At 40.1% G+C, this 27,499-nt stretch overlaps 2 protein-coding genes and 2 long non-coding RNA genes across 4 annotated transcripts in view; 3 read left to right on the top strand and 1 right to left on the bottom strand.

Moving 5' to 3' along the window:
• Positions 1-14,702, top strand: part of LOC118645321 — an 87,514-nt gene extending 72,812 nt beyond the window's left edge. Inside the window, exon 3 of the long non-coding RNA XR_004963074.1 lies at positions 11,645-14,702. This is a non-coding gene — a long non-coding RNA (uncharacterized LOC118645321). The remainder of the gene's footprint in view (positions 1-11,644) is intronic.
• LOC105838292 (GAS2-like protein pickled eggs) overlaps positions 1-18,142 on the bottom strand; it is a 63,894-nt gene extending 45,752 nt beyond the window's left edge. The window contains exons 1-2 of the mRNA XM_012683750.3: positions 17,602-18,142; positions 4,326-4,515 (exon numbers count right to left, since the gene is read on the bottom strand). Of these exons, the coding sequence (XP_012539204.2) occupies positions 4,326-4,496 (171 nt within the window). The 5' untranslated portion in view covers positions 4,497-4,515; positions 17,602-18,142. The remainder of the gene's footprint in view (positions 1-4,325; positions 4,516-17,601) is intronic.
• LOC118645322 lies at positions 4,485-9,999 on the top strand. The gene is made up of 2 exons (XR_004963075.1): positions 4,485-4,547; positions 4,851-9,999. It is a non-coding gene; the product is annotated as an uncharacterized LOC118645322 (long non-coding RNA).
• Positions 18,143-18,448: 306 nt separating the features above from the next.
• Positions 18,449-25,583, top strand: LOC105830510 (coiled-coil domain-containing protein 112). The gene is made up of 7 exons (XM_028189300.2): positions 18,449-18,664; positions 19,323-19,746; positions 19,855-19,958; positions 20,192-20,461; positions 20,796-21,435; positions 21,703-21,924; positions 21,997-25,583. The coding sequence occupies exons 2-7, from the start codon at positions 19,523-19,525 to the stop codon at positions 22,055-22,057; spliced, it is 1,521 nt and encodes a 506-aa protein (XP_028045101.1). The 5' UTR covers positions 18,449-18,664; positions 19,323-19,522; the 3' UTR covers positions 22,058-25,583.
• Positions 25,584-27,499: the final 1,916 nt, after the last annotated feature.

Below are 27,499 nucleotides of genomic sequence, written 5' to 3'. Positions count from 1 at the left end.
TACTACCCACTTTGATTAAACCGCCTCGCTTAAATAAGCTTTAAAGTCTGCAAGGGACAAGCATGAGCCCGACGTGGCGTCCGCCATAAATTCTAATTCCGAATGAGAGAGAGGAACAAGCGAAAAAAGTAGATGGCAACAATTGCGTTAATTAATCGCGCACGCTGTGCATTCCTGGAATTCCGCGGCATAATCTGGATAAGAAGAAGGCCATTCTTCTTCCTTATCTTTACATATATAAAGATATAGTTATGGAATTATCTAAACGACGTCACGATTGGCACGAAACGATATCGACTTGATGTCCTTGCGCGAAATGCACGAGGTAATCTTCGAACTGCGCACCACGAATATGCATTATTTTAAAAATAGCACGTAGAATATACTGCTCTTAGAAATAAAAATTTTAACGTCTAGTATTTTATAGAAAAAAAGACACGGGACGGAGCGATCGATTATTTTCACTGAACGTTTCTGGCATAGTTGAAGCTTAATATTTTTGGATCAATATTGCGCATGATGGCATAGCGCTCGCAGTTAGTGCCAGTCGATTTCTATATAAGGCTCACGATCAGGATCCCCGGTATTTGTCATTTCCGACAGGAAAGGCCGCGCGCCGCGCCGTCGCGCCTTCTGGCTCCTTTCGCTTTCGGGATATCGCGCGATTGTGATTAATATGGATTGCCTGTCGACCTTTAACCATATGACAAGTGCCATTCTCGAATTTGCTTTGAAAAACGTTTCCTCGTGCTACTTCATATCGAAGGTCTCTTTCTGCACACGACAGAACTCATCGAGTCGTCAGATTTATTTTTGGGTGATTTAATGACATATATATTTTCAATTAATTGCAGCATTGTAAATTAATCAATTTCATTATTGCAATAATGTAAATTAATTGCGATATAAATTATTTGACAGTAAATGTATTACTTATTTTTCATATATTTAATTTTTATTCAACAATTTTTCAACAACCTATAAACATCATATTAAAATTTTAATCCATAAATATACTATAGCCCTCAATAATTGTTACTATAATTGGAAATTTCGTTGTTATAAGTATATCAGTGTTGCACAAAATATTTTGATTTTTAATTAGAAAAAAAGTTAAAATAAAGGATCAAGATAAAAAATAATTTTCTTAAATTAACGTTAATTAATATCGCAAAAGTAACAACTACATGAACAACATTGTCGTGCATTGCAAGAGAAGACGTTATTAAAAGATATGCAAACAAAGAATTTAGCCAATTCATTCACAAGTTTAAACGCTTCTCAAATCCATCGCTGCGTATCGCCTACGGTAAACCGCGATGCATATTGCGTATTTGCAATACGTGCATACGTGGGCGCCTGCGAGCCTCCCCCGCCGTAAACAAGGTTGCAAAAAAATCGCAGTCTGCAAAAATTTACTGCGATAAAAAAAAAGAGTAGGACAGGGTAGAAGAGAAGCCCCCAGAAGTGCCAGTATCGAGAGCATTAGGATTTCTTATCGCTCCTCGTCGTGCGCACCTATTATATTTCCCCGTCTCGCCACTCGTCACGGCTCGTAAAGTCGATACATGCAAAAGCACTGCTCCCTCCCTCCCTCCCCCCCACCCTCGCTGCCGACTGCTGCAACCCAATCTACCCCCTGCCACAGGTAGGAAATTCCAGTACCTCACTTCGAGATCCGCCATAATCCTTAGGCTCGATTCAGGCTAAAGTGCTTCGCGTCTACTACAAGTCGAACGTGTCTGATGCCGAATCTTCGGACTTACCGTTCGCTTTTCGACCGTCACCTAATTGCGAAATTTCAATTAAATTTAAACTGTACAGTGCACCACGCAATCGCGAGCATTAAAGAAAATCTCCTCTCTCTCTCTCTTTAATAAATTCTTCTGTAATCTCTCGTTTCTTTTGATACCCGGTAACTGTCATACACATGTACGAATTAGTATTGATAGCTTGAGCCTAAACGTTAACGTAAAGATTGCCTCACCGCGGCCTGAATCGGGCTTTAGGCGTTACGCGTATTCGATGCACCGGTGCACACTTTCTCCGAGTTGGCACACAGGGAGCGCACGCATGCACCGCGAGCGAGCCGCCGCGGTTTTATCGTCCTCTGCCTACTCTAAATACTTTCCCGGCATAAATTTACAACGACGACGATGGCGGCGCGCCGTCGCTAATAACGAGCGGCCGCGGTCCGGCCCCGATATCCCCCCTCGGCATTTATACGAGCGTCGCCGATCGGATACCCGTCGCGGGGCCCGACGGTTATTATACGGGCGTACGCGATGGGCCCGTGGCGATGAATGGAGCTCGTTTCGTTTCTCGAGAGTGGCGAATCGTCGCCGGTAGATCAGTGAAAGTCGAGACGCGGGCACCGATTCCGCGCGCACACCGGATCGCGATTGATCGGGCGCGGTATCGTTCCAGGAACCATCACCCGTGGGATCTCCGACCGGGAGATGAGATGACGGTGACAAAAGTCGTTGGGAATCCACCAGCGTCACTTGGCAAACACACAAAATTGCAATTAGCGGATCGCACAATGCCGCGTTGCGTCTGCATGACGGCTCCTTTTTGCCTTCTCGCGTTTCCGAGTAATGAATCAGCCGATAATATACTCGTTTTATCGCCCCGGCGCACTTATCTCGAGGCCCCGCGGATTGCGTTACGAACGCCGCGAATTTACTCAACCACCGTCTGGCACGTCGCGATCGCCGCGCGGCCGCATTAATCAGGTAATTAAACCATTACTCATTGTGTCCCGTATCCTTTCTTTCCTGTTAAACGCTCCAATTTGCCGTGCCCTTAATGACTCGTTAAAGTTGCTTTAATAATACCCGAGCTAATAAGCTGACCGTGTACACCGTCGACAGCCGATCGGTCACGCTATATACGAATGACTACTCTATCCGCCGCTGCATGTCGAGCGGCAACGGTCGTGTGGGAGATACAGGTTGTACGCACGTAAGTTTTCGTTTTCTTTTCCCCTCTCCTTTTTTTTTTTTTGTTTCGACACCGCGCGTCAATAAGAGCCGGGGAGTGATTTTAGCATACAGGTTTTACTCGTTGCCGCTTATTGACGAAAAAGTAACACGCGCGTGCTGTCACGTGCATAATTTCTACTTTACTTAAGTAGACATCTATATTCGCCGTTACTTGTCTCGCGGAAAAGTACATTTTTACGATAAGCATAAAATCGAAAAGGAGAAAGAGGGTTTTATTATTATTAAATTACTTTTAAATTATGGTTCTTATTTTGATATTAAATCTCTTTAATTATTTAATGAGAAAGAATGAATTATTTCAGGTTTCCAAATAATCGTAGAATTAACGGAACTTGCTTTATAATCCGCGCGAATTTTTATTATCGGAATAACAGTACACTGACAAAAAAGGATACACTAATAACAAATTTCATATAAAGTTAATATTTCAAACAAATAAACGTTTTCTAAATTATAGAAAATTTACTTATTTGAAATGAATATTATTTATTTTTTTATAAAATTTGTTATTAGTACCATTCAAATAACTATGCATTTGAATCAAGTATCCTTTTCTGTGTAATATTCATAACATTTAATTATATTTAATAAGGACGTGGAAAAAACGCTGGAGAAATGAAAGAGTTTTTTAAAGGCACACTTTACTCTCCGTTCTTCCCAGTCGCGAGTTCAATTATAATTCACGCCACGCAGGACGAAGAGTTTCCGCTGGACGTCACCCGCATCCTTCTTCCTGCTTGTCGTGATGCACACGTGCAGCTTTTATGCGTCTTCAGCGCGTGCCGCGTACGTTTGTAAATGACGCCAGCGTTTCCAACAGAAAACTTTATAACCGAATTCAAAGAGCTGATACAGCGCGACCGAGGTTTTCCTCGCACTTTTAGCTCTAAACCATCGCGCTTGTAACACCGATACCGCTAATATTTATTATTCATACCTAAAGATTTACAACTCATATCACAGCTTCGAGTAACAACTCGTTGCAAAATCCTCGCTAAGGGACGCGTATCTCTAAAGGAATCACGTCGCTAATGTACGCGGCCGTACTTTCGCGTTTACCCCGCATAGGCGGATGTTTACGAACCGGTGAGAAAATAAACGCGGAACGAGCGGGAGAGCCGTGACAACCGTGCTCTAAGATTGAGGTCAATGGGTATATCTCGATTGCGAGGGAGAATTTTTGCGACGGCGATAAAGCCGCGCGATAAGGATCGCCTCGTTACGAGCGCTGCACGGCGAGCGCTAAACCGCACGGACAATCGTGCTTCCGCGATATAGCTGCAAGTTGACAAGCAAACGATTGTGACACACCGCACTCACTTTGCATAGCGCGACGCCCGTGTCCAGTCTGTCCATGAAATTGTCAAGATTGATCCTGAGCTCCGGATACAGGGCGTTCAGCCACTCCGCCAGGTCCTCCTTCATTGCTATCAGGTACTCCTCCGAGGACTTGAACGGCCTGTACGACCTCCCTTCCAGTAGCACCGACATGATTTTAACGATTCGAAAACTGAAAGCAAACATTAAAAGTTATATTAAGCTGTAAGTAAATTTATAAATTATATCCAAAAATTTTTTGGAATCTATATGTTGAGTTTATATTTAGAAAATTACTTTCTTAATTTTTGTTCTTTTGTTCTCTTTTCTCTCTTTATTTAGATATTACGAATTCTGAGCGGATAAGGTTTTGAATATTTTTAAATTATCAACTTGTGTTTTTGTTTTAAAATTAAAATATTACACGAACAAAGTATACCTTATTATATTTATACCGTTTCGTATCTGCAAGCTTTCAATCTTTTTTCTTACTTTAAACTTTACGTTTTTTCACCTCCGCTTGTTTAGAGTGTTCGGCCAGAACTGACAAGATTTAGATCGCAACAAAGGGCTTCCGCACCTTTTTCAGACCCATGTTCTTTGAAACCTAATGGACCAAATGGGATCCCTTACTGGCTATTCACAGAAAGTGAGAAACCTTTCAGCACAATTTTCGGATTTCTTAAATTCCTAAAATCTTTGAAATAGCATCGATTTTTCTTCTTTCTTTTTTTAACTTTTCAATCGATCATACTGATTATTTTTCTTATTTGCATTTTCTTATTAATTTCTTGTTTTCAATCAATTTTTCGTAAATTACTTTTTCTATCCATTGTACTTCTCTCTTTTTATTCAATACTTAACTATGTGCATATTCTAAAAAATAACAGTGTATTAAAAAAATTAAATCTATACACATCAATTTATTCAGTTGCATTTATATGTTGTATTAAACTTACGATCCATTCGATCGTTGTATTAAACTTACGATTATGCATTCAGTTAAATTTTTACAATTTTTCAACTCTTGAAATATCCCGGATCATGATCAATGATTATTAATCGTTCTGACGAAAGCTACGTACGGTGTGCCGCTAACGGGGCCCCGATTCGTTTTCTCACGCGATATTTCTACGTCCAGATACCGTTGCGTATGCAAATCCGCGGGCGTTATTTCGCAGATGCGAGAGGCAGATTATAAACATCCGATGAATAAAAAACGCGGAGCTCCGCCAGACAATGGACCACTCCGGGTGTCTGTTGACAATGGCGCGGTCATCCCTGCGATATTTCCCCCCTATACCCGTCGTACAACCACCCTATACTGTATATATGTCCTGTTGCATTCCCCCCTGTCATGATACTCCCCAGGATGAAGTCACGGGACACAGATTAACCGAAAACTTAGGTAAACTCTGTCTGCGAACTTTAGATTTATTCGTGTTTTGCTTGAAACCTCCCAAAATTTTTGTACTTAAAACGAGATAAATATTCATTCGGACGGAGAAAGAAAAAACAAAAATGTACAAAGAATGTAAACAACACGAACAGGTTGCAATTTTTGCTGTTGAGGCATGTAACTTGAATTATTTGTATGCGTATTAAAATTTTCTTTTCATCGGAACAACATAGTATTTAAAAATTAAAACATAATAAAATATAAATAAGGATGAATTAAATCAATCTGAAAATACTAAAATGCCTATGCGAGCTGCCACTGTTGTTGGTGCATAAAAAAGGAAGGTTTCATTATCAGCAACTAGCCCATTTTGTTAATTAATCGGATATTATTTACAAGGAACGGTTTTGCTCAAGTATCTAAAATCATAAATTCGATTTCGTGAATAACGGAAAGTACGCGAACGTATGTAAAGTAGGTTGTTCGTTCGGAAATAAACGTGCGATTAAACAACGGGAGGAAAAAACATATTGAAAGAGTGTCATCAAGACTTAAAGAGGACAACATAGCTAAAGCTTTGTCTCCTTTCAATAAATCTATACGAAGGCCGATTTGTGTTATCCCTTTGGCTAATATTAAGTATTTATTTCCGAGCGGACAACCTACTTTGCGCACGTTCCGTTGTCCATCGAGTCATTCAGTTTCCCGCTACGCTTTCCCGCACGGCGGTCGCGTGTATAAATCACCATCAGCAGCATTGTGTGCAACTCGTCGAGTAATGCACCGGTAATATCGGGAGCTCGCAGTGTCGCAAGTGAACTCATTGTAAGACATGGTTGCACCGACACCTCAGCGACTGAATACCGTCGCGTCGCGGGATGACGTGACATTTCGGCGCGCTCGAGTTTCGCTGAATGGAAATCTCGGCGGCGCGAACGGGACTTTGCTATTTGATAAATAAGCCTACGCCGCGCGTCGCGGCGGATTAATGAGCAGACACTCCACGCGTAGTCGAATGAGCACGGGACGGATTAATGCGTCTGGCTGTGCCGCGTCGGATTCAAGAGGAAGTTCGTGACAAGCGCGCGGGGATCGGCGACCGCCAATAAATTTCAAGAATGTTGCGTGTCGATCTGCGTGAACGGGCGGAAGGTCGATTTCCGCGATGCGGTTAAAACGCTGAAAATCGGTGTCGTTTCCGCATTTAGCATCGAGCTAATTCTCCACGCTTATTAGCTTACGCACGCGTTGCTCTCTTTGGAGACGTTTAGCGCAACGTGTAAAGAGGTATAACCTTTCTTTTTAATCCCTTCAACAATTCTGAGGTCATTGACTGGCGCGCGAAATTAAATATTCCCTCCTCGCTTCATAAACATCCTAATTTTCCAACCACCGGCATGCGGCGACCGGGGAGGATAATCGTGGGAAGTGATCCGTCGCAGACGCGCCGCCGGCATTATATCCGACTGCGACAAAACACACCATTCATGGGACCCCCACAAAACCTCGTTTCCACGCGGTCTAGACCACCCTTAGACTCGGCGAATCGTCCGTCAGGAAACTGATCAAAGTCAACTTGGGATTCGTTTCCGAGACCGAAAGATCGTCTTTCAGCAGCGTATATTACACACAGATTATTTTAAGCGAAAGTTAAACTGGGAACTTGGTCCGGAATTCAGAGTTAAAGAATAAAATATGCCGTCGCTTAACTTTAGAACCATAGAAGGAAATATCGTCTTCAATTTTTAGAAGCAACCCACAAATGAAGACAGACTCGACGACTTTGGAGCCGGCACTTCTCATCCCTGCGCGTTCGAGCCTATAATTTATTAACGTCTGCAGCATTATGCGAAGGACGACGGAGAGAGAGAGGTAGAAGGGGGAGAGGGGGGAGAGGGGGGAATGAACAAGGATAGGCGGACATGAGAAAGGGATTAGCGCTTAAAGGGGACGCGGGAGCGGATCGTAAAGGAGTGAGACAGAGAAGAGGGGCGGAAGAGGGAGAGGAAGGGGATTTGTTCGCCGGCAGCTAAGAATCGCGCGGGATTACGATTTACGAAAGGTGACTGCGAAATGTCATCATATCGCGTTTCCCGCGATACGACGCACGCGCTCTCCGTGGTTTCGCGCGCGTCTCGCCTCCGGCGGCAACACGCCCCACGTCGTCGGCGCCACGCGCATACTGCGTCGGGTGCGTTATTATGCGCGCAACGATTGAAAATGCCAAAGTTTAAGTCGATGGAGGCGATACACGTGAATGGAGAGATGAATAAAGAGCTCTGATCCGCGGAAACGGCTCTCGTCTGGAACGAGCAGCTTGAGTAATGCTTTATCGCGCGCCTTCCCCCTACGGCGTGATAGTTTACGATACACGCTTATCTCGTATCCGTAGAATTCTTTATCCAGATACGCTACATATGTGATAAAATGCACGCTCATAACGGGCAGCATAATGCAGTCTATACAATCTGACAATTTCAGTGAACAAAGCACATTTTTGGGTATGATTAATGTTTCTAAATTTTAGAAAAAAAATTAGGTTTTTTTTTTCTTCCCAAAAAGAAAAAGACTGCGATAATAAAATACAAGTGTCCCAATTTTCTGGAAAAAAAATTGAGAGGAAACCCTTTTTTTTTTCGAAAGATATGATCCGTAATGACAGCGGACTTTATTGATGAATTTCTTATTTTAGAGTTCTTAAATGTGAAAGAAATCTTGAAATTACAGAGAGAACAATAACAAAAACATCTTAAAAGAAAAAAAAATACGCAAGGGAATCGTTCTTCTTTTTTTTTTAATTTCTGAATATTTTTCCGGACTGAGAACACCATGTGTAAGAATTGCAAAGTTATATTGTGTTACAAAGTAAAAAATAAATTAAAAATGCCCGACGATGTATATGGTAGGTGAGAAACGAGCGAGCGGGTGTGGGCGACTGGTGGCCAATTTACAGGCTAATTTGTGGCGTTTTATCGCCATCCGCGAGAGGCGCAGGCGGTGCAGTTGCTGAATCACAGCGGGGTTGTTGCGGGCGTGTAAAACGTCGTCGCACTTCACGGAGTTCGCCGTTCGCCTTCATAAATGTCGGCGCAGCGCCGAGGAATCTATTAGGGATGCGCGCGGATGCACCGTGGAATTTAAATCCTTAAACACGCGCGATTCACTCGCTATCTTCCGCAGCCAAGGCAGCGTTCGGGGGGAATTGATAGCGTCCTCCTTTATTTCGCAGAGTGTCTAACGGGATTTCGCGTGATTCCTACGCGCGATTCCACGCGATAAATAATCGACTACTCTGCGAGTACTAAATAGCCTAAGAGCGCGCGTTTTCATTTTGTCGTCAAAGTAACACAGACGTCGATTATCAATGTTAACGACCGTCCAGCCGATGGTACTTTATTTACGAGCCTGTAACTAGCTTTGCGATTACCCGCGATATTACTATCCGCATAATCAACAAAATTTGTTTTTTTTCCCTTTTAAGATGAATTTAGAAATTCCGTTATGCCGGATACAAATAAAATCTCCGTTTCTGAAATTGCAGCCCCGTTTTGCTTGAAACTTGAAACTGGAAGTCCGAAACTCGAAACCAAGTTTCACTGAAAATGGAATACGGAATTATAGAGCGTTGAAATAACATTTTCAGATTACGTATCGAGAAAAAGAATTGTTGAAAAAATAAAATAAAATACAAGAGAATATATTTAGATCGATGTGGTAAGGAGAGCTTGATTTCCCCTCAAGCTTCCGCGGGAGGGATACGATCGCGCGCTCCTGTACTCATCTGCATACGCGGGGCTCCTCGTGACAGCGCGTAGACACGACGTGATGCACCGTTACGTCACAGTGCCTTTAGAATACGCTCACGTATGTAAACTTACGTACGCGCTTTCATAGGGAACAACCGTGGAGTGCGATATCCGTAGGGCAAGCGACTTCTTAATATTCCGTCCCTTGCAGTACACGCCGCTCAATGGAATAATAAGGAGCCGACTGTGGAGCTCGGCTGGAAACCACCTCTCTCTCTCTCTCTCTCTCTCAGCGTATGTACCGTCTCTGCGCGAACAATGAAGTCGGGTTCAACGAAAAAGAGGCGCAAAGCTGGGAAAACGCATGAGCGACGTGCGCCGTGGCGCGGGGAACCTCCGCTCTCCGTTCACGCGAGTCAAATCTTTCGAAACGTCCGCTTCCGCCGATCGTGTCGCCGCATAGCAACGGGCATGATGAGGCGGGTGAATAGAATTAAAGGCCGAACCGGATTAAATGAAAGAAAAAAAAAAATATATATATATACATTGAAACGTCCTCGCGAGTCGTCCGGCGACTTAATTCCGACCGCTTTTCAACTCGCTTTATCATTTTTTATGTGTCGTCCAGCGATGCTCGCGGACGCTCGCACACGTATGCACACAATTCCGATCCCTACGGCTTACTTTGCCAACTCTCCTAATCGCCAGGAAGCAGTTACTCTTACACTGTATTACTATAATTTCTATGGGGCGGAGGGGGAAAACCGAGGGGAAGCGCGCGCGCGAGATAATCCGATTCATCCTTCTCCCCCTCATTCATCGCCGATTACGGTAAATATTATGCAGCATTAGTTATGTAAACAGTAATCGTGTAATACAATATTCGCGTGAACGGTGACGTTTTGCAGAATCGTACACGGAGAGAATTTTCTCTTAAAAATTACCCTGAAAATCGTGATAATTGTAGGATAACGTAAACCTTGAAGAATTTTACTACACTTTTGACAAAATTTACTAAAACTTTGCCACATTTTATTAAAATTTTACTAAATTTTAGTAAATTTTATTTAAAATATAGTAAAATTTTTCAAGGTTTACGTTGTCTCACGATTACCACGATTTTCAGGGTAATTTTTAAGAGAAAATTCTCTCCGTGTAAGATACATACATACGTAGTATTCTTTTTTCACAAATCCACGTCAGGATTTCGTCTCGAGTAAGACTTTTATAAGTTATTTATTACGAGCAATTTCTGATGCTTTATTACCACGCGTCCCGATGATATTTCACATTAGATCCTTTATAATCTCGCAATTTATAAGTAAGCACTGCGTGCGATATATATATATATATACGTATGTGAGACGTGAGAGGCGTACGCGCGCGAGTGTTGCGCTCGATCGGCCGCCGCTGGCCGCGCAATTTAATCGCGCGCGGGCGCGTTAAAGTAATGTTACGTTATACGCGAGCAATGCGACGACAACATTCTTGCGTCGTACCAAAGATAGCACCGATATATTATTAAGGGGAAACAAGATCGCGATAAATTGAAAGTCTCGCTGCGTCGTAATTATGGCGATGGCCGGTGTGATAATTTTGCGAAAGGTAAATATAGAAAACGAAATTCGCCCGGGAATATAATGCCCGTTTCACGCAGGCGCAATGAGGCGCGCCGCGTAATTAACGATCGTTTACTCTTTTACAGTCCATTTAATGTTGCCCCCCCCCCCTTCTTTTTTTCTTCTCGCCGGCTAGTCGTCCCGCGAATAGGATTATTCGTTTCGTTTCCGATAAATTTCCATCGGTGCAGAAGTCTAAAACGTTTCCCGTATATGAATAACGAGACGCGAATAACGGACGACGGGAAAACTGTTCCCTGCATTTCCGTCATAAAGACAACACGTAGTAAGAACGCGATCTGCATAATAGAGAAGTCCGAGAGGTCCGTCGATCTTGTCACAGACCTGGCAAACTTTCCTAATTAGATACAAGTAGGCCGATAAACATCTTTACGAACACGTCTCCTTTATGCATATTCCGTTCCTCCATTATTCATAAAATATTACGAATATTATCTCTCCGCTCTGCGCGCTAAGATATGCACAGAATTTTGCGCAATACGGCATAACGACTTTCGAAATGCATCATCGTATAAGACACTTTTTTTTTTTTTTCAGGATGCACTTATCGCCGGGAACTGTAACGCTCCGCGCTTTTATCGCGTCGTAAACATCCTACAATTATATCTAGGTGCTATTTCTTCGTGTACCAAGGGGACGGTACACGCAGGAGGAAACGCGAGGTGCAGCGCAACCGTAACGATTACACCGCGGGATAGAGGAGGCTCAGATTCGAGAGATATCATCGTCGCCGAGATATTAAGAGGCCCACTCACGCGCGTAAGCACGACGGCGTTTCTTTGTCCGGGGGAGAGACTGTTTGTCTTAAAAATTCCCTTCTAGTATAACGATGTTTAAGAGAGTACAAACATAATCCGGTACAACACTCGCGCGCGAGGCGATACGCAGCGGCCGACTGTCTCCAAGACAAACACGACCACAAACTGGTAAGGCCGGCATCATTTACGCCTTCCTGTTCCAAAGTTTAAGCGTTTCTGGGCACGAGAATTATATTTAGACCTTTAGACAAAAAAAAAAGAAAGAAAAATCGGTAGTAGCTACGGTGAAATCTTCGAAAAGCAAGCTGTCGAGTCTAATAACGAGCGACATCGCAGCGTCGCGTTCAACGGACGGCAGTCGCCGATGGGCGCTGCATATCCGGGAAAAACCGGATATGGTAAGCCGGCGCCTGTTTCCCTCTCGCGCGCAAAGCGCATCGAGTTACGCGACGCGTAATTGCGCTCGAACGCGCACCGATACCGGCGGCCAATAAACGATCCGACGTCGGCGTGCGCTCGTAACGCCTAACGATTTCATTCATTTCGCGGCGCGACGAAATGAACCTGTTCTCAACGACGACGACGACGAGCTCTCGACTACGCCCGCGAATGCAAATCCGCGTCGCGCATGGTCGCGCATGATGGCCCGCGTTGCAACGGCCAACGAGAGAAACACGATATCGCGGATACTTATACGCGGCGCGGCCCGATAACGTCCGGCTCCGTAGTCGTTTATCATTACGCGCCGGCCCGTAAAGTTACCTTCGAGCGCGCCGAGATTGATCACCTCTCCCGCCACGGCCGCACGGACTTATTTGCCCTCCCCCATGCATCTTTCGCGCGTCTGCTCCTTTTTCCCTCTCTCCTTCCGCGGAGGTGGTTCACTTCCATAACCGACGCGGTTATTGACGGAATCGCGTCCGGAGACCCTGAAGATTCCGCGAGCGAGTTTCACCTTCGCGAAAAGGGGAAGTCCCACCACCGATCGGGGGACCCTGAAGCTTTTCGACTCCAAATCCGGCCGCAAAGGAAGCGATCCGAAGCGAGCGAGGACGAGAAAGAAAGAAAGAGGTATTCGTTTCAAAATCAGTGCGAGGCACTCCTCGCTTCTCTACTCTGACATCATAATTTCTCCACCCGAGGCACCTCCTCTACGTGCTTCCTTTCGAAACTAGCGGCTCGGTTTTCGTCATAATCTCTCCCCCCTCCTCCCCCCCCCATCCCTCTCCCTCCGCCTCCCTCGCAAAAATTACACGCTTCTTGATTGCTCTAAGGATCGTGCTGTCATCGTGCGGAATATCAGAACGCACTTGAAATCCAACTTAATCCGATGCACGCGAGCGCGGCACGTCTCTCGGCCAAACGCATCTCGACAGCATTGCATAGCCCGCGATATATGTACGTGCAACTGATTTTCCGGCGATGCCGCGCCGTTGACAGCCGTTCATTAATCGTGATGTTCGGTATATACGCTGCAATCTGCCGGCCGGCGCGGCGTTCAGCGCTAAGCGAGAGACGGGATTACCGGAGAGACAGAGAGAGAAAGAGAGAGAGAGAGAGATGTTTCGGCCGCGTTATCGCCGCGCTTTTTTTTAACGATGTTAAACCTCTACAAACCGCGTAAGGGCCGCGTGTTTCTCCGCGAGATAAATCCGACGTTCGTTTCTCTCTCTCTCTCTTTTCTATATCCGCGCGCTGATTTGTTGCATCAACGCCGGCGTGGCGGGGCCACGTACATTTTAGCGATTTTACGATTGGCGTTTATTCCCGATACACAGACGCGACACGAGATAAAGCCGGCTTTCGAGTCAGCTCTCTGGTTAGTTAATCATTTTCCAAATGTGTCAGCCGGTAATTAGACTCCGTGTTTTCGCGTGCGTTCATCGTCCAGCGTTTCATCGTCCCGTCGTCTTTATCAGCATTAATTAATTCTGCATTACACGTTTTATTTAATGCTCAACTTCTATTTGGGAGACGCGCGCGGAGATTACAGCGCAATTCCGTTAAACAATTTCGAGAGGTAGTAATCAATTTCCCGTTACGTGCAACGGAGAAGTCGCTGAAACGTTCGCCGACGCGAGTGTCTGCGATAATGTCCGGAAAGTTGGATAAACAAACTAATATAACGTCGCCTACCCTTCGTTACGCTCGATCGCTCGATGTTGCCGAAATCGTTATCCATTCCCCCCCTCCTCCTCCCCCTGTTTTCGATCCTCGCGCGAAACTCGTTTGCGCGAGGCGATCGACGCGCGCGCCGAGCGAAACACTATAAATATTTATTCCGGGTAATTATTCGCTCTTTTTTTTTTTCCTTTTGGCGAGCCTCGTCCTTTCGTACCGGGGACACGCTCGCATTAGCGAGCGTGATAAGTTGCATGTCCGGTCGCGGCAACGCGCGCATCCTCTCCGCACCACCGCGCTCCTTCTCCGGAGGCTACGCCGCCGAAGCGAGCGAGACTGGACGGCGAAGCAGGGAACGCGCGCGGCTGGCTCGCTGCCCCCCTCGGAAGAAAATCTTATGAATGAGCGGGTTCCCCCATTCACTTTTAACCGGAGAACAGCCGTAACGAGCGGCACGGTTGCTCCGAAGTGCCGCGAAGTGCTCGCGCGGCACGCGGAGGATCCGCCGGCAATTCGCCTGCGATGCCGGCTTTCGTGGAATAGCAAGTGGATTATCGTGGAATCTTCGTCGGGCTGAATGTGATTTAAGTTCTGGGCGACGCGTGACAACGTCACTCACCCGGCTTATCGCGTACTCAAAGCGCGAAAGTCGAATTCGTACGCCTGAATTTGTTCTCGTTAAGCGGGCGTAGTGTATTAACGTAAAAAAAAAAAAATTTGACAGACGTTAAGACAACGCGATATTGAAATATCGAAATTTTCACGGCAATATTAGGATTTTAGTATCGAACGATTCCTTTCTAAATTTCTTGGAGTGAAAATACTGTCACTGCAATTTTTCGAGTGATTTTCCACTCGAAGGGTTAAAATTCTAATCAGAGTTTAGAATTCACTCTAAACTCTGACAGAGTGAATTCTAACTTTTATTGGAATGGAAAATCTTATTGGTGTGGAAAATCACTTGAGAAATTGTAGTGGCAGTATTTTCACTCAAAGAAATTTAGGGTAGTACCTCTGTGAGAAATGTTATTGAAATCAAATTCATATTATTTTTCTGCTGAAACTGCAATATTTCTCTTATATGTGGCAGACAGCCACAAAAATTATGCCGAGGCGCAAGGTGCAATATCTAGCTTGCACGGCACGATTGATAAGGCTCGGGCGTAAGTTCAATGCCGTTCAATAGTAATACGCGGGCATCATCAGCCATGCGTCGCTTATTATGCACCACGCCCGCGTTTATTACTTATTGTCGGACGGGAGTATCTCGTTTGCGCACCGCGCGTTCGAGGGGCCGACCATCTAGCGCGACAAAACACTTTGTCCCCGTCCACTTATCTCGATCGTCTTCGCTCGCAGGATTGCACGCCTCCAGCGAGTAATTGCGTCGGCAATTCAATCGCCGCGAAATTATCGCGCCATTACTCGCGCGAGCCGTCCCGCGGGCGAGAGTACACTCGTCAACCGCGATCTAACTCCGTCGATCTGGATCGATAACTTTTCCAAATCTCCGATCCCGCTGGTTTCGTTTTATATTCTGCAATTTATCCTGGTACGTATAATTGATGTAATTGCACGTGGAAATCATTGGAAGTACGGTCAACATATTTTTGTTTCTTATAACAGAGTTTCGTTTCTCTTTGGAAAAGTCATGGGATTTGAGAATTACGTACTGCTCTACAATTTAGTCGATCTATTTCCACACATTGTATCACGTGGAATTATTTAACGCAAGGAAAGTCACGCGATTCGTAATTCCAATTGCATTAACTACTTCTAATTAAGTTCGTGCGATGCAACGTTTCCTTCCAACGATTAGAACAATGACGCTATCTACGTAAAAGTTTTAATGACTGATTGAGTAAACGCAATACGGAGAGTACTGTGGGAATGATATAAAATTTCGATTACTTATAATTAATCATTGTCCACCTACCGCGAATAATTAGTTATATTACCGTATTGCAGTCACAATTACTCATAATTGATTAAATGATTACGGAGCAGAGCCTCCTTACGATCGTACGAACAATGAAACTTTCTCTGTAGAAGCGACTCTAACGGGTGATTAAGTAGCCAGAATGGGAAGGTATAATAATATAGCATGAAATTGTATAAAATAAGACTTTAATCAATTATTGCCTATTACGGACCTACAGAGGAATTAGTATACTACATGGCACTATGGGCCGGTTGTTTCAACTTCTTGGTAAACTTATTACCCATCACGCAAATGTCTCTGTCTTTATTTATTTAAGAAAAAAAACGAAGATGGACAACATGATAGGTAAGTTTATCAAGAAGTTGAAACAATTGGTCCTATATTGACCCTATTAATACACTGAAAAAAAAGTAATACGTTCAATAAGATATGTAATTGCGGGCTGCTAACTACAGATATACTCAATACAATAATATATGCTATTGCAGTATCAACATTGTACCTGCATTAATAGCAAATATTATTGCATTGAGTATTTTATGTAGTTGGCAGCCCGCAATTATACATGTTATTGGCTATGTTACTTTTTTTTCTGTGTATAAATATTAAATATTATATATATGCCATTATGTTACATATACACATATCTGTCTGTGTGTGTGTGTACACATGTATAGAATTAATATAAATGCATCTAATTTTATGATAATTTCACATATACAACTGCAATACTTTCCAAGGAATTTACCTCGCGCGAATTTACCTCATTGCTGGAGATTATCTTATTTGCACGATTATTATCTGGAATATCCATTTCAATCAAGTCAAAATCTAACATTGACATATCGCGTGCCATGTATCCTTATCAGTGTCATTGAATGAGAAAACTCGCTCAATGAGTCATCTTTGCAGTGCAACAGATGCATCAGTTATTTATGTCCTGCCGCAGTCGAAATGCTCCATTTTCCCGTATAAATGGTCTAATTACAGGGTGTGTCGCAAGGAATGTCATGTCACAATTTTACTTACACGGTCATATTTATATATGATCGATCCAATTGCAGATATACACACATACGATTTTACTATATTATGCATAACGTCACAGGGAGAAGCGAATTCTCTTCTAGAAATTCCAAGTGTCAGAATTTACATAAAACGCAAACCAGCAATTTATCTAATAAATATCCAAAGATTTTAAAGATCATTAGAAAGATCTTCTCACGTAAAAATTATTTTTGCAATATTTTTTTTTTAATTCTTGAATCCATCGAAAAATTTAATGCTACAAATACATGTATAACTTGGAGAATAAATTATAAATTTGAATATAAAAGTTATACATTTAACATACGTAATTACCATCGAAATATAAAAGGTACTTAATACGATATTCTGTCTCACGCGTATAATGAATCTTTCAACGCGCGGAGAAAAAGGCTCGGAACACATGCGAATCACAAATGCACCTGCTTATTAATTCAAGTGCCGAGCGTTTCGCCTTCAACGTCAATCGAGATGACGTACCTCGATTTCCTTCGATTCGCGCGACTCGATCGATTAATACCTATCCAATATCTCGATCGCTATCGTTCTCGGCACACATTGCAAAAGCACACGATTGCAATGGCATGTTAGCGTAACGAGTGAGAAAACGAGTGAGGAGTACTTACGCTTGCCTCGCGAATCCAGGGGTGGAGGGTGTCTCTCCCGAATCTCTCACCAGCACCGAAAATCACCTGTACGGAGCGCGGCGAGTCGCCGATCTCTCTCGCACGCGCGCGCGCGCGCGCGCGTACCGATCAGCTCGTTTTACGCGGCAGCGCGACGGATCTCTCGCTCATCGAGCGGAAAATCGCGTGTCCGTCGGCGCCGGTGGACTTTTCGGCGACATACGCGGATTTACACGCTCTCGCGCCGGGAAATGCGTCGCTCGCGGTGAGGAGGCTCACTCGGAGGTAGACGATATATCAAAGATAGGCGAAACGATCGCTAGGCCATTCGGAGACGGAGAGGAGTCCTCGGTGCGTGTCGCTCGCTATCTCTCCTCTTCTCGCTCTTCCTCCCGCCGTTTCGTCGTGGCTGCGGTGTCGAAGCGCGTTGTCGTTACGGTCTTACGTCTCGCGGGGTACGCGCGAACCCCATGCTCGCACTCGTCGCGTCCCAATCAGAGACTGAGGCGCCTAGAGACAGGCCGCCCGTATAAATGCGCCGCAGCGCAAGCGGTCGAAGAAGTGCCGCGGGTTGAAAGGAGGAGGGAGAGATCGGAGTCGGTCCGCGGAGCACCGCGAGGGGTCACTACGGATTGGAGAACGCGTTATCTCGTCGATACGCGCAAGGATCGTATATGTAAACGTATTGTCCTTCGCCCGCGTGAATATGCCTCGTCTCTCCTTAATAAAATTTAGATTTGCAGACCTTTATTTTAATCTTTCGTATAAAATCTGTTTTTTTTTTGTATTTTATTTAAACTAATGCAAAATCGAATTATACGTTTTTTTTCCTTCCAGCAGAGACACAGAGAAGTCTTTCTCTCTCTCTCTTTCTCTCTCTCTTTCTCTCTCTCTCTCTCTTGTCTTGCAATTTTTGATTGCTTGTTGTTTATAATGACGATTATTTTCTGTTATTCTGTTTATGTCTCGTTGATTACCGACAAAAATCTCCGTCCTTATGTGGCCGTCGATAAGCACGTGCTTGTACAATGGAACCCTGCCGCTACAATCTAATCGACTTTGGGTAACAATGGTTTATGCGTATTTTTATAAAATTTATATTTATGAGCGTTTTTTGTGCAAGGATAGAATTTTTATGAAATAATGAAACTAGCGTAGCTAATTAAAATCAACTGTATGCAAAAATAAGATACATTGTTATTGTTCAACGTACATGTACGATTATGAATGTATTTGACAATTAAATTAATTATGATAATAATAAAAAACGATAGCTGAAAATTTAAATAAAAAGTAAAACAGACATAAAGTAAGTTTATTATGAATAAAAATTTTTTAACAACTTTATATCGCGGAAAACATTTCATGTAGCAACATATATTAATTAAATAATTAACAAGTCAATTACGATAAAAACAATGGTAGGCAAATTGAACAATTAACTAAAAATTTGAATTCTTAGTATAAAATATGTCTTAGTAACAACATTATCTTTTTAGTCGCAGATATGTATCACGAAAAACACTTTATCTTATATAACAATTTATAATTTAATATTTTTATAGATAGATAGATAGATATATATATTATTTTTTACGTATAAAATGTTTATAAGTTTTATATATATATATATATATATATATATATATATATATGCATATTTACACGTGAATAAAATTACTGCAAGTCTATAGAATTGTACGAGTTTTCTACTTGATCAGCAGGTGCGATTGCATGGGAGGGGAGATATTTATGGTGAATTGCTATGGAAACCCATGTGTGAAACTCCAACAGGCCTCAAAAACTTCAATGAACTTAGCTTTCTACGCGTTTATTAGCTCTTAAACTTTTAGGTTACATTATTTTAATATAATAATAAGCGGAAAAGAATATCGCAGCTGTGTGTGTGTGTGTGTGTACGATGAATGGAATTATTCACGAGAAAGATAAGAAAAAAAAGCGAATTCCGTCGTGTGGGAAAGTGTGCTCCGCTGAAAGTACGAAGTGCAGGAAATCCCTGTTGAAGCTAAAGCAGCAAGAATACTTGATGGAAAAGAGCCTCGCCAACTTGATGGAGAACATGAAACTGGAACCAGAAGTTCTACGACCCGTTTTGCATAATATGAGTGACATCTCGAAAAACAGGTACGTAGTGAAAAACGAATCAGTCGATTTTAGATTGCGTTATGCATATCAAGTCCGCGCGGCAGGTCCGTTCTACGGCGGACTTTAACTTCAACTATATTTTTAAAGGGAGACTTTTTTGGATAGTATAAAGAAACCCTTGAAGGAAATAATTAAGGAACTGCAATCGGTGCAATCGGTCACAAATTGTCCCAAACAGATCCAGAAGTTAGGTGAATCTTCACTCATCCTCTACTGAAAAGTGCTACTTTCGTATTACTTTTGTATTATAGAATTTTTTTCACTAGATAGTACCAGTATTGTGTGACATTTAAATTATATTATTTATATAAAATTATTATACATTTTTAGTTGTACAGCGATCTCTATATGTATTTAAAATTTTAATTTGTCTTAACGATTAAAAGATTTGATATTTAAAAGAAAAGAATAATCGTTTATTTAGATACGAATGCATACAAACAACGGCTCGAGAGATTGTCGCAAAAAATTCGGGACTTTCAGGAGTCCTCTCAACTACAGGCTGCAACTTTGTCGCAGGAGCAAACTGCCCTCGAATCTGAATTACGCGAATTTGAATCGAATTTGCATAAGTATGAGAATGCAACCGGTAGTATCGGCAAACCAACGTCCGCCGCATCTTCTAACAAGGAAAATAAAAAGTGTTATGATTATAAGGAGATCGAGGACTTCCACGAGTTAATTGCTAAAACAGGTACCGCGTACACATTTGCATGCGCCTGCGTTGGCAATTAAAATGCGCAATAAAATATAATTTATGACAGTTGGTTGTTACTTTATAACACGTAATATATTTGCGTTAAATATCGCCTAATTAAATGTTTATAATAATCCAATCAAATGATAAACCATAAATAATAAACCATGCTCTCTACTCTCAAGTTTATATCCTTAAACTTTATTAAATACACACTTCATAAAACTTTTCTGCCATAATTTTGTTTTTATAAATTTTTGTTTATTATACATCTATAAAAACGAATTTAAAAAATGAATATGCAGTACGTTCTAAAATAGTCACGTTACAGGCCATACTGATAACTGGAGCGACGGTGATCATCTCCTATTTCTGAAAATGAGAAAAAAGTGCAGCAACATTCCTGCTCTTGTGACTGCCATTCGAGTCAAATGTCCGGATCTAACAGCGGAGACTATAGTGAATCACGAGGCTTGGTACAAGGTTTATCTGAGCCTGCGTGAAAAGCAACGATCGAGCGTCAAAGAATGGCGCAAACAAAAAGAAACGGAGAAGATGAAGATGAAAAATCGCGAGGATGAAACCGGAGCCAAAACCACGGAAGAGATTTCACGAGAGGAAAGAAATTCCAATATCACAAAAGATCTTTCGACTTGCGTGAAGGATAAATGCGAAGGGAGAATAACGAAGACTGGCAACTCTGATGATATCAGTAATCAGAAGAAGGAATTAATAAGACAGTGGAAAACAGAAAAAGAGCGTAAACGTTTGATGGACGAGGAGCAGTTGAAGATTCTGATGAAGTCGAAGCTTGCCGCGCAAGAAAAACGTAAAAGGGAAAGATTGAAAAGACTTCGGGAAGTTTTGGGGGAGCGTTGTGAGAGAAAATCGATGGTAGTTCCTTCCGAAACTTCGAAAAACGATTCGAGAACAGGACCGAAGTATAATCCGATGTTGATTAAAGCTTTTAGGTACCGGTATCGATTGATTATTTCTTTTCAAAACTGCATAAAAGTATACTTTTATTATTTTATATATAACAACACATGTTAGATAATAAAACGTGTAATAAGAAAAATATAAAGTTTTGTTAATCTTTGCAAATCTGCAACTTATTTTATAACTCTAAAAAATATATTAATATTTTAATAAGTAATAGACTTAAATATTTTCATATATATAGCTTACGTTAAATTTTAAAAATAATTATAAAATTTAAATTTTTTTCAAAAACGCAGGCAGCAAGATGCAGAATATACAAGAAGACAAAAGAATTTGATAGCGAAACAAAGATTGATTAAAAATCAAACGGTAAAAATTGCAAGATCACAAATATCGACAAAGCAAGATCACTCCACTCTGTTGAATTCGACTGAAGTGTGGAGAGAAAAATGCAGGAAGCATGATCCTAACACGAGGGAGCCAAAGAAGTTGCAGTATATCAAAGACGTTCCACGTTTGTACGTTTCTTAAGAGAAGGAATGTTTCTTTTTACATAATTAATTTATACCCATACATTTCATTTTTTACAGACATATCCATTGGAGAAACAAGGAATCGATGGAGATTAAGGATGCTCTGTCGTTTTCTTGAGGTTGAAGATTTTTTCCTGACTAAAGTTCCTTCATATTTTGACGAAGAAGGCAATAAAAAAAAATACACAAAACATATTGATATATACTTATATTTATTTTTCTTTACGAACGCACTTTTTTGTTTTTTTTTAGACGATGAACATAATAAGTTATGAGTAAAGTTATGAGCGTTGACTTTATCCAGGACCACCGTTTCGCATATATTCGGCTTTACAATTATAAACCGCGATTCTCTTTCTGTTTATTTTCGTAACTTTTGTTTTATTTCCAGGAATCAAGACGGAATAAAAGATAAAGAGAAGGAGAGACGATTCTGTCAACGGATAGTCGTCTCGGATAATTTCAACTCTCAACGACATTTTACTCAAATATATATAATATACTTTCTATCAATCTTTTTCTGTTCGTTAATTCGAGATATTCCTTCGTTAGATTAGACCAAATACAAAAACACATAGGTAATATAATATATATAATATGCTATAATACAAAAGAGTGTCTTGTATCGCGCCGAATATGATAGCTCGACGACAGTTTGACGACAGTCTGCCCGCAATAGTTTTAAATTCCTCTTTAGTAATTATCACTATTATTATTATAATTGTTTACATATCGCGGGATAATCCTACACGGCGCGATACGGTGACACCTCTCACTCTGTGAGAATACGCGCAAATATCCTAAAATGTACTCTTTTTTATTTCTCGCTTTAGTGCATTTGTATTTATACTCTTTATTTATTTATACGTAGAAATATAACTATTTAGAATTTATTAATGCATACTCAGGAGTTTGTTTTATTACAACGAACGATAAATTGTATTTAACATATACTCTGTTTCATTCACGCTCTCTCAATTGATAATATATATGTCATTGCAATGGCTGCCGCGATTTCTTTTTTTATCACTAACCTTTCCGAAACCCAAAGGATAAATGTACATATGTGAATATTTGTACAGCAAAGCCTCCCTTCTGTCCTTTATAATGTATCATTAACATTTGTGTTTCCTTAGTCAACAGTAAAGTCCACGTGTACTGCGCTGTCCCTCATCTCAGCAGACTAGTTCTTGCTGCTAATTTTTTTCCCTATTAGTGTTAATTCCGCCATCCTCTCTTTTTACAACTTTTTTTACACTGCCGCACTTGCTTCTTTTTACGATTAAAAACTTTCTCGAATACGAAAATCGACTAGACGATCAGCGAGAATACGTACATATCTCTTTTTTTTTTTAACAAACGAAAAGGTATCTTCTGGGAAAACTTATGAGAAAATATTTTAAAGTCAAAAATAATTATGTAAGTTCCATGTAAAATTATGTAAGTTTCATGTAAGTTCCAGTAAAATAAAAATTTGTAAGCCTCTTTAGTAAACGAAATAAAATGTTTAAGTTAATCTAATCGTATTTACAGACAATATAAAAAAAAGCAGTCGGCGAAAAAAGAAAAAGAAAACTTCTGAGAGGGTTTGGAGAACGCATGAGTTATTGATAAATTTTATTAGAATCTTTACATTCGTGAATTATTTACAGATATAATTGCATATGTATATATATATACTATATGTATATGTATAATCATAGCTATGCGATTTCGGAAAGAAAGACTTCCTCGAATTTTCGTGACAATACTGAAGAGGCTAACTTCGGAGAGAACTGCTACCAAAGCCGCGCGAGAGCATACAGTATTTTTGAAGTTTTTGGCTCTTATGTTGTCCATAAAAAGAGAACTCTTTCATTGTGATTATAGAAACGTACAGTAGAAAAATGTATGAAAGAACTAGTAATCTTCAATCGTTACGGAATTTGCTTTAGAAATTGTTTTGATAGTTGACGAGTGAACTAATAAATTTTTAATTTATTTTTTCTTTATGTAATACAACTCGGCGCAAAGTACACCATTAAATTATCAGTCTGTAAGAAATATTCTCACAGATTTTACCATATTTATGGACAGATGTTATTATCAAAGTAAAAAAATACTAGAGACTCGATTAATTTGATTTTCTCTCAAAGCTTGCTTTGATAAATTTTCCGATTAAAATGAATATCTGATTAATAAATTATTCCTCCCGATATATATTTTCTGAAAGAGAACTGTACGCGTTGGGAAATAAGTTCTCGCTTAAACTCTAGCATTGCACGCTTCGAGGACGGTACAAATTCAAAAACAAGACCTCACGTTTCGCACCATGTGATGACTTGCTGTGTGACAACAAAATAGTGATAGATGTAATGACATATAAGCTAGAGAAATTTTCAATTTAGATAATCACAGTATTCGTAAAACAAAAATTATAATAATTTAATGTCACGTAAGAAAAATGTTAATATTTTTACAGAACGTTAAAATTATAACATTTTTCGTAAAGATACTTATATACACAATAATTGCAAATATCTTCACAATTGTTGTGAATATAAAGAAATTTCTTGCACAGTTTAATACCTAACGAACTAGTATCGCACTAATTAGAAAATCAGGCATTTAAGTTATTATGTGCACGTATCACCGATCATGGTGCAGTTATAAAAAAAAAAAAAGTTAGTCTCTCCGCAATCAAGCCTCTAACTGATTCGCCGATTGATAAATAATAATGAGATATTTATATATATAACGAGGCAAAGCGAATTAACTCATATAAAACTATTTGATACATTATAAAACTAATAAATTAATATTTAATTTATAATATTTTAAAGAGACCTCGAAGTATAGAATACAAATTTTCGAATTTTACTATCGAAATTTTTTATTGCAAAGTTTATGCGACAAGAAAAGCTGATAAGAAATATGCGAACGGTTATAAGAAGCAACAGCAAAGTCACGTGCGCAAAACCAAATTTCTGAAATCGAGAAAATGATTTTACGACGAATGATTTTGTGCGGGATTTGTGCGCGTCGTTTCAACGCGACGATTGCTACATATCACGGTTCACATTTTGCTTTCCCCCGGATAGTCGTCGTTCGTAAAAATCTGGTGTTATGCAGTCTTCTATATAGTATTATTTTTCTATATAGTATTTTTTATCTCGAATTTCTATAAAGAAACGAGACAGGTCATTTTTTTGTTTTCTAAGGATTCAATACGTCTAATAACCGAATTTTACTAATATTTAAACATTAGAAACGCACGTGGCCGAGTACATTCCACAAATAAGTAGATTTCTTTCTATACAGACAGCCATAATTTATCAAAATATTTCATAAAAAGAAAATTAATTCACAAAAGTAGAATAATTTTAACTACTTTTTGTATGAAGAAAGTTAAGTTCCGAGAAATTTTCAGAAAATCAGAAAGATAAAAAAGCGAAAAGCGCGACAATTTTTTTCACAAATAAAATTCTTACGTGCGCTTCCAAAGTCTACGCGCATTCTTAATGCTAAACGAATTCTCATACATGTTTTGCTGCCAGATTTATTGACGTGGTGTAGACAGGTGTACGGTGTCGATAAAGCTCGAGTTTAATCGAAAATTAAGTATGTAAGAGAACATGCGCCTAGATCTTACGTTTGTCAAAAGTTATCAAATCCATAAACAATGCGAAAATTTGCGCATAATCTCTCATGATGAATATAAATGCATAGCTAGGATAAACACTTCCTCGAAAAAGAATAATAAGATAAGCTTATACAAGTCACATGTGGTAGAACTTAATAAATTTAACAAGTACATGTAAATATATCATAATTAAATCATTTTTACATAACGCGCTTGACTTGTATTCGCTGTTTTATATTTATTTTTCTTTGCCAATTACATGTAAAAATTGAAAGCTATAGCTTTTTTTGTTTTTACTAGAGAAAAGTTGAGATGATAAAACTGAACGGATCCCCATGTGATACAAATAATTCTATAGTTCGTTTTCTTTTTAGAAAATAAAAATGTTCATACAAAAATTTAAAATTATATGTAATAAAAATTTCTCCCAGTATAAATTTTCGAGAGGAGAAAGAAAAATTAAAACAATAGATCAGGATTCTCATTTTTCTAAGTGCACATCAGTATCCATTCAATTTTTTTCTCTACGCATTGTGGAAAATATGAAAGATCCATGTAATCGTCATTTACAGCAAGATGTATGCTAATGAATCGTCATTAGCAAATTCCTCGAAGCGTTCACTACAGGAAAAAACGAAAACAGGTTCGAAACAAAAATGGAAGCGTTTGAATCGTCGTCGTTGTCGTCATTTTCGTTTCCAAGCCAGAGAAATGTACGTGATATTAAATATTCAGTATTTTCAATCCCAATACATAGATATCATTTAAACGTTTGAATTTGATTTAATCGGACTATACAATCTATTTCGCGTTTGCACCCAGTCCATAAAAAGAATACCACGAGACTTCGCCTCTCCTTTCATTCTCTTTTTTTGTTGTACGATGCATATCTATGAACTATAAAAAAGATTACTTCTGTTCCACAATGGAAAGAAAGTCAATACAATACAACTCTTGTACAATTCTCAAAGTCACAACTGTTTTTGAATCCAACATTAACGTCCTAATTTTTAAGCACGATAAAAAAATCATACTTTTTGTTTACGTATTTTGTTTACAACAAATCAATATTGTTCTTCAGGTACAATACCAACTGGCTATGGAAACGAAGATGAAAGTTTGCGATTCTAAAACTGTGTTTATTTGTAAGAATTTTGTAAAAAATAACAGCTGCAAAATTTTTTATCACTTTGTATAATTGATAATTAAATATTGGATCCTACAAATAATTTGTGTTAAGAATTCAACTACATCATTTTTAAATAATTATAAGAAACATTGTTAAGATTTTCTTTGATGTTTCTAAATTCCAAAATATAACTCAAATTTTAGAATCGCATTCTTCGGATAGTTCACCACACTTTCAATATTTTTCGCATTTCTTTGTCATCTTACGCCAATAGATCCCGCTTTTAACTTTCGTCGAAAGAATACACACACACTATTGTTTATCTCTATAAGCTTGTATAAAAAAAACGATACCTTTCCGTTTGTTCTTTTCTTTCCTTTTATCGTTTTCGTCGTTTCGTACACCAAGGACGAATGAGTGCATAAAGCAAACTATACTGGGACAACATGAATCCTGAATAAATACTTAATATTACAACAAAATCTTAAGTATTCTTCGTAAATGTCACCGCTATATAGTTTGTAAGAAAATAAGATACTTTACTTGAAGATTTTTATGTACAGATATTACAAACAACGTTTCGTAATGCATAGGCAATGCGTCCTGCTACTTCATTATTATACATACTGCAGAGGAGGATCTATACGAATCCGCCCCCTCGACTTCAATTCGTGTCGTTTGTTCAAATTTTATGAATCTTCAATATTTGGTACTCTGCTTCTAAAAAGCGAGTAATTACCGCTTATATCGATAATACTGACCTAATCTCTAAAATATTCAGATATGCTTGAAAATTTAACATGAAATTG

Source organism: Monomorium pharaonis, chromosome 4 (genome assembly GCF_013373865.1).
Source record: "Monomorium pharaonis isolate MP-MQ-018 chromosome 4, ASM1337386v2, whole genome shotgun sequence".
NCBI classification, from domain to species: domain Eukaryota; kingdom Metazoa; phylum Arthropoda; class Insecta; order Hymenoptera; family Formicidae; genus Monomorium; species Monomorium pharaonis.
The sequence above is the reverse complement of the archived record's forward strand: the minus strand, read 5'-3'. Positions and strand labels throughout refer to the sequence as shown.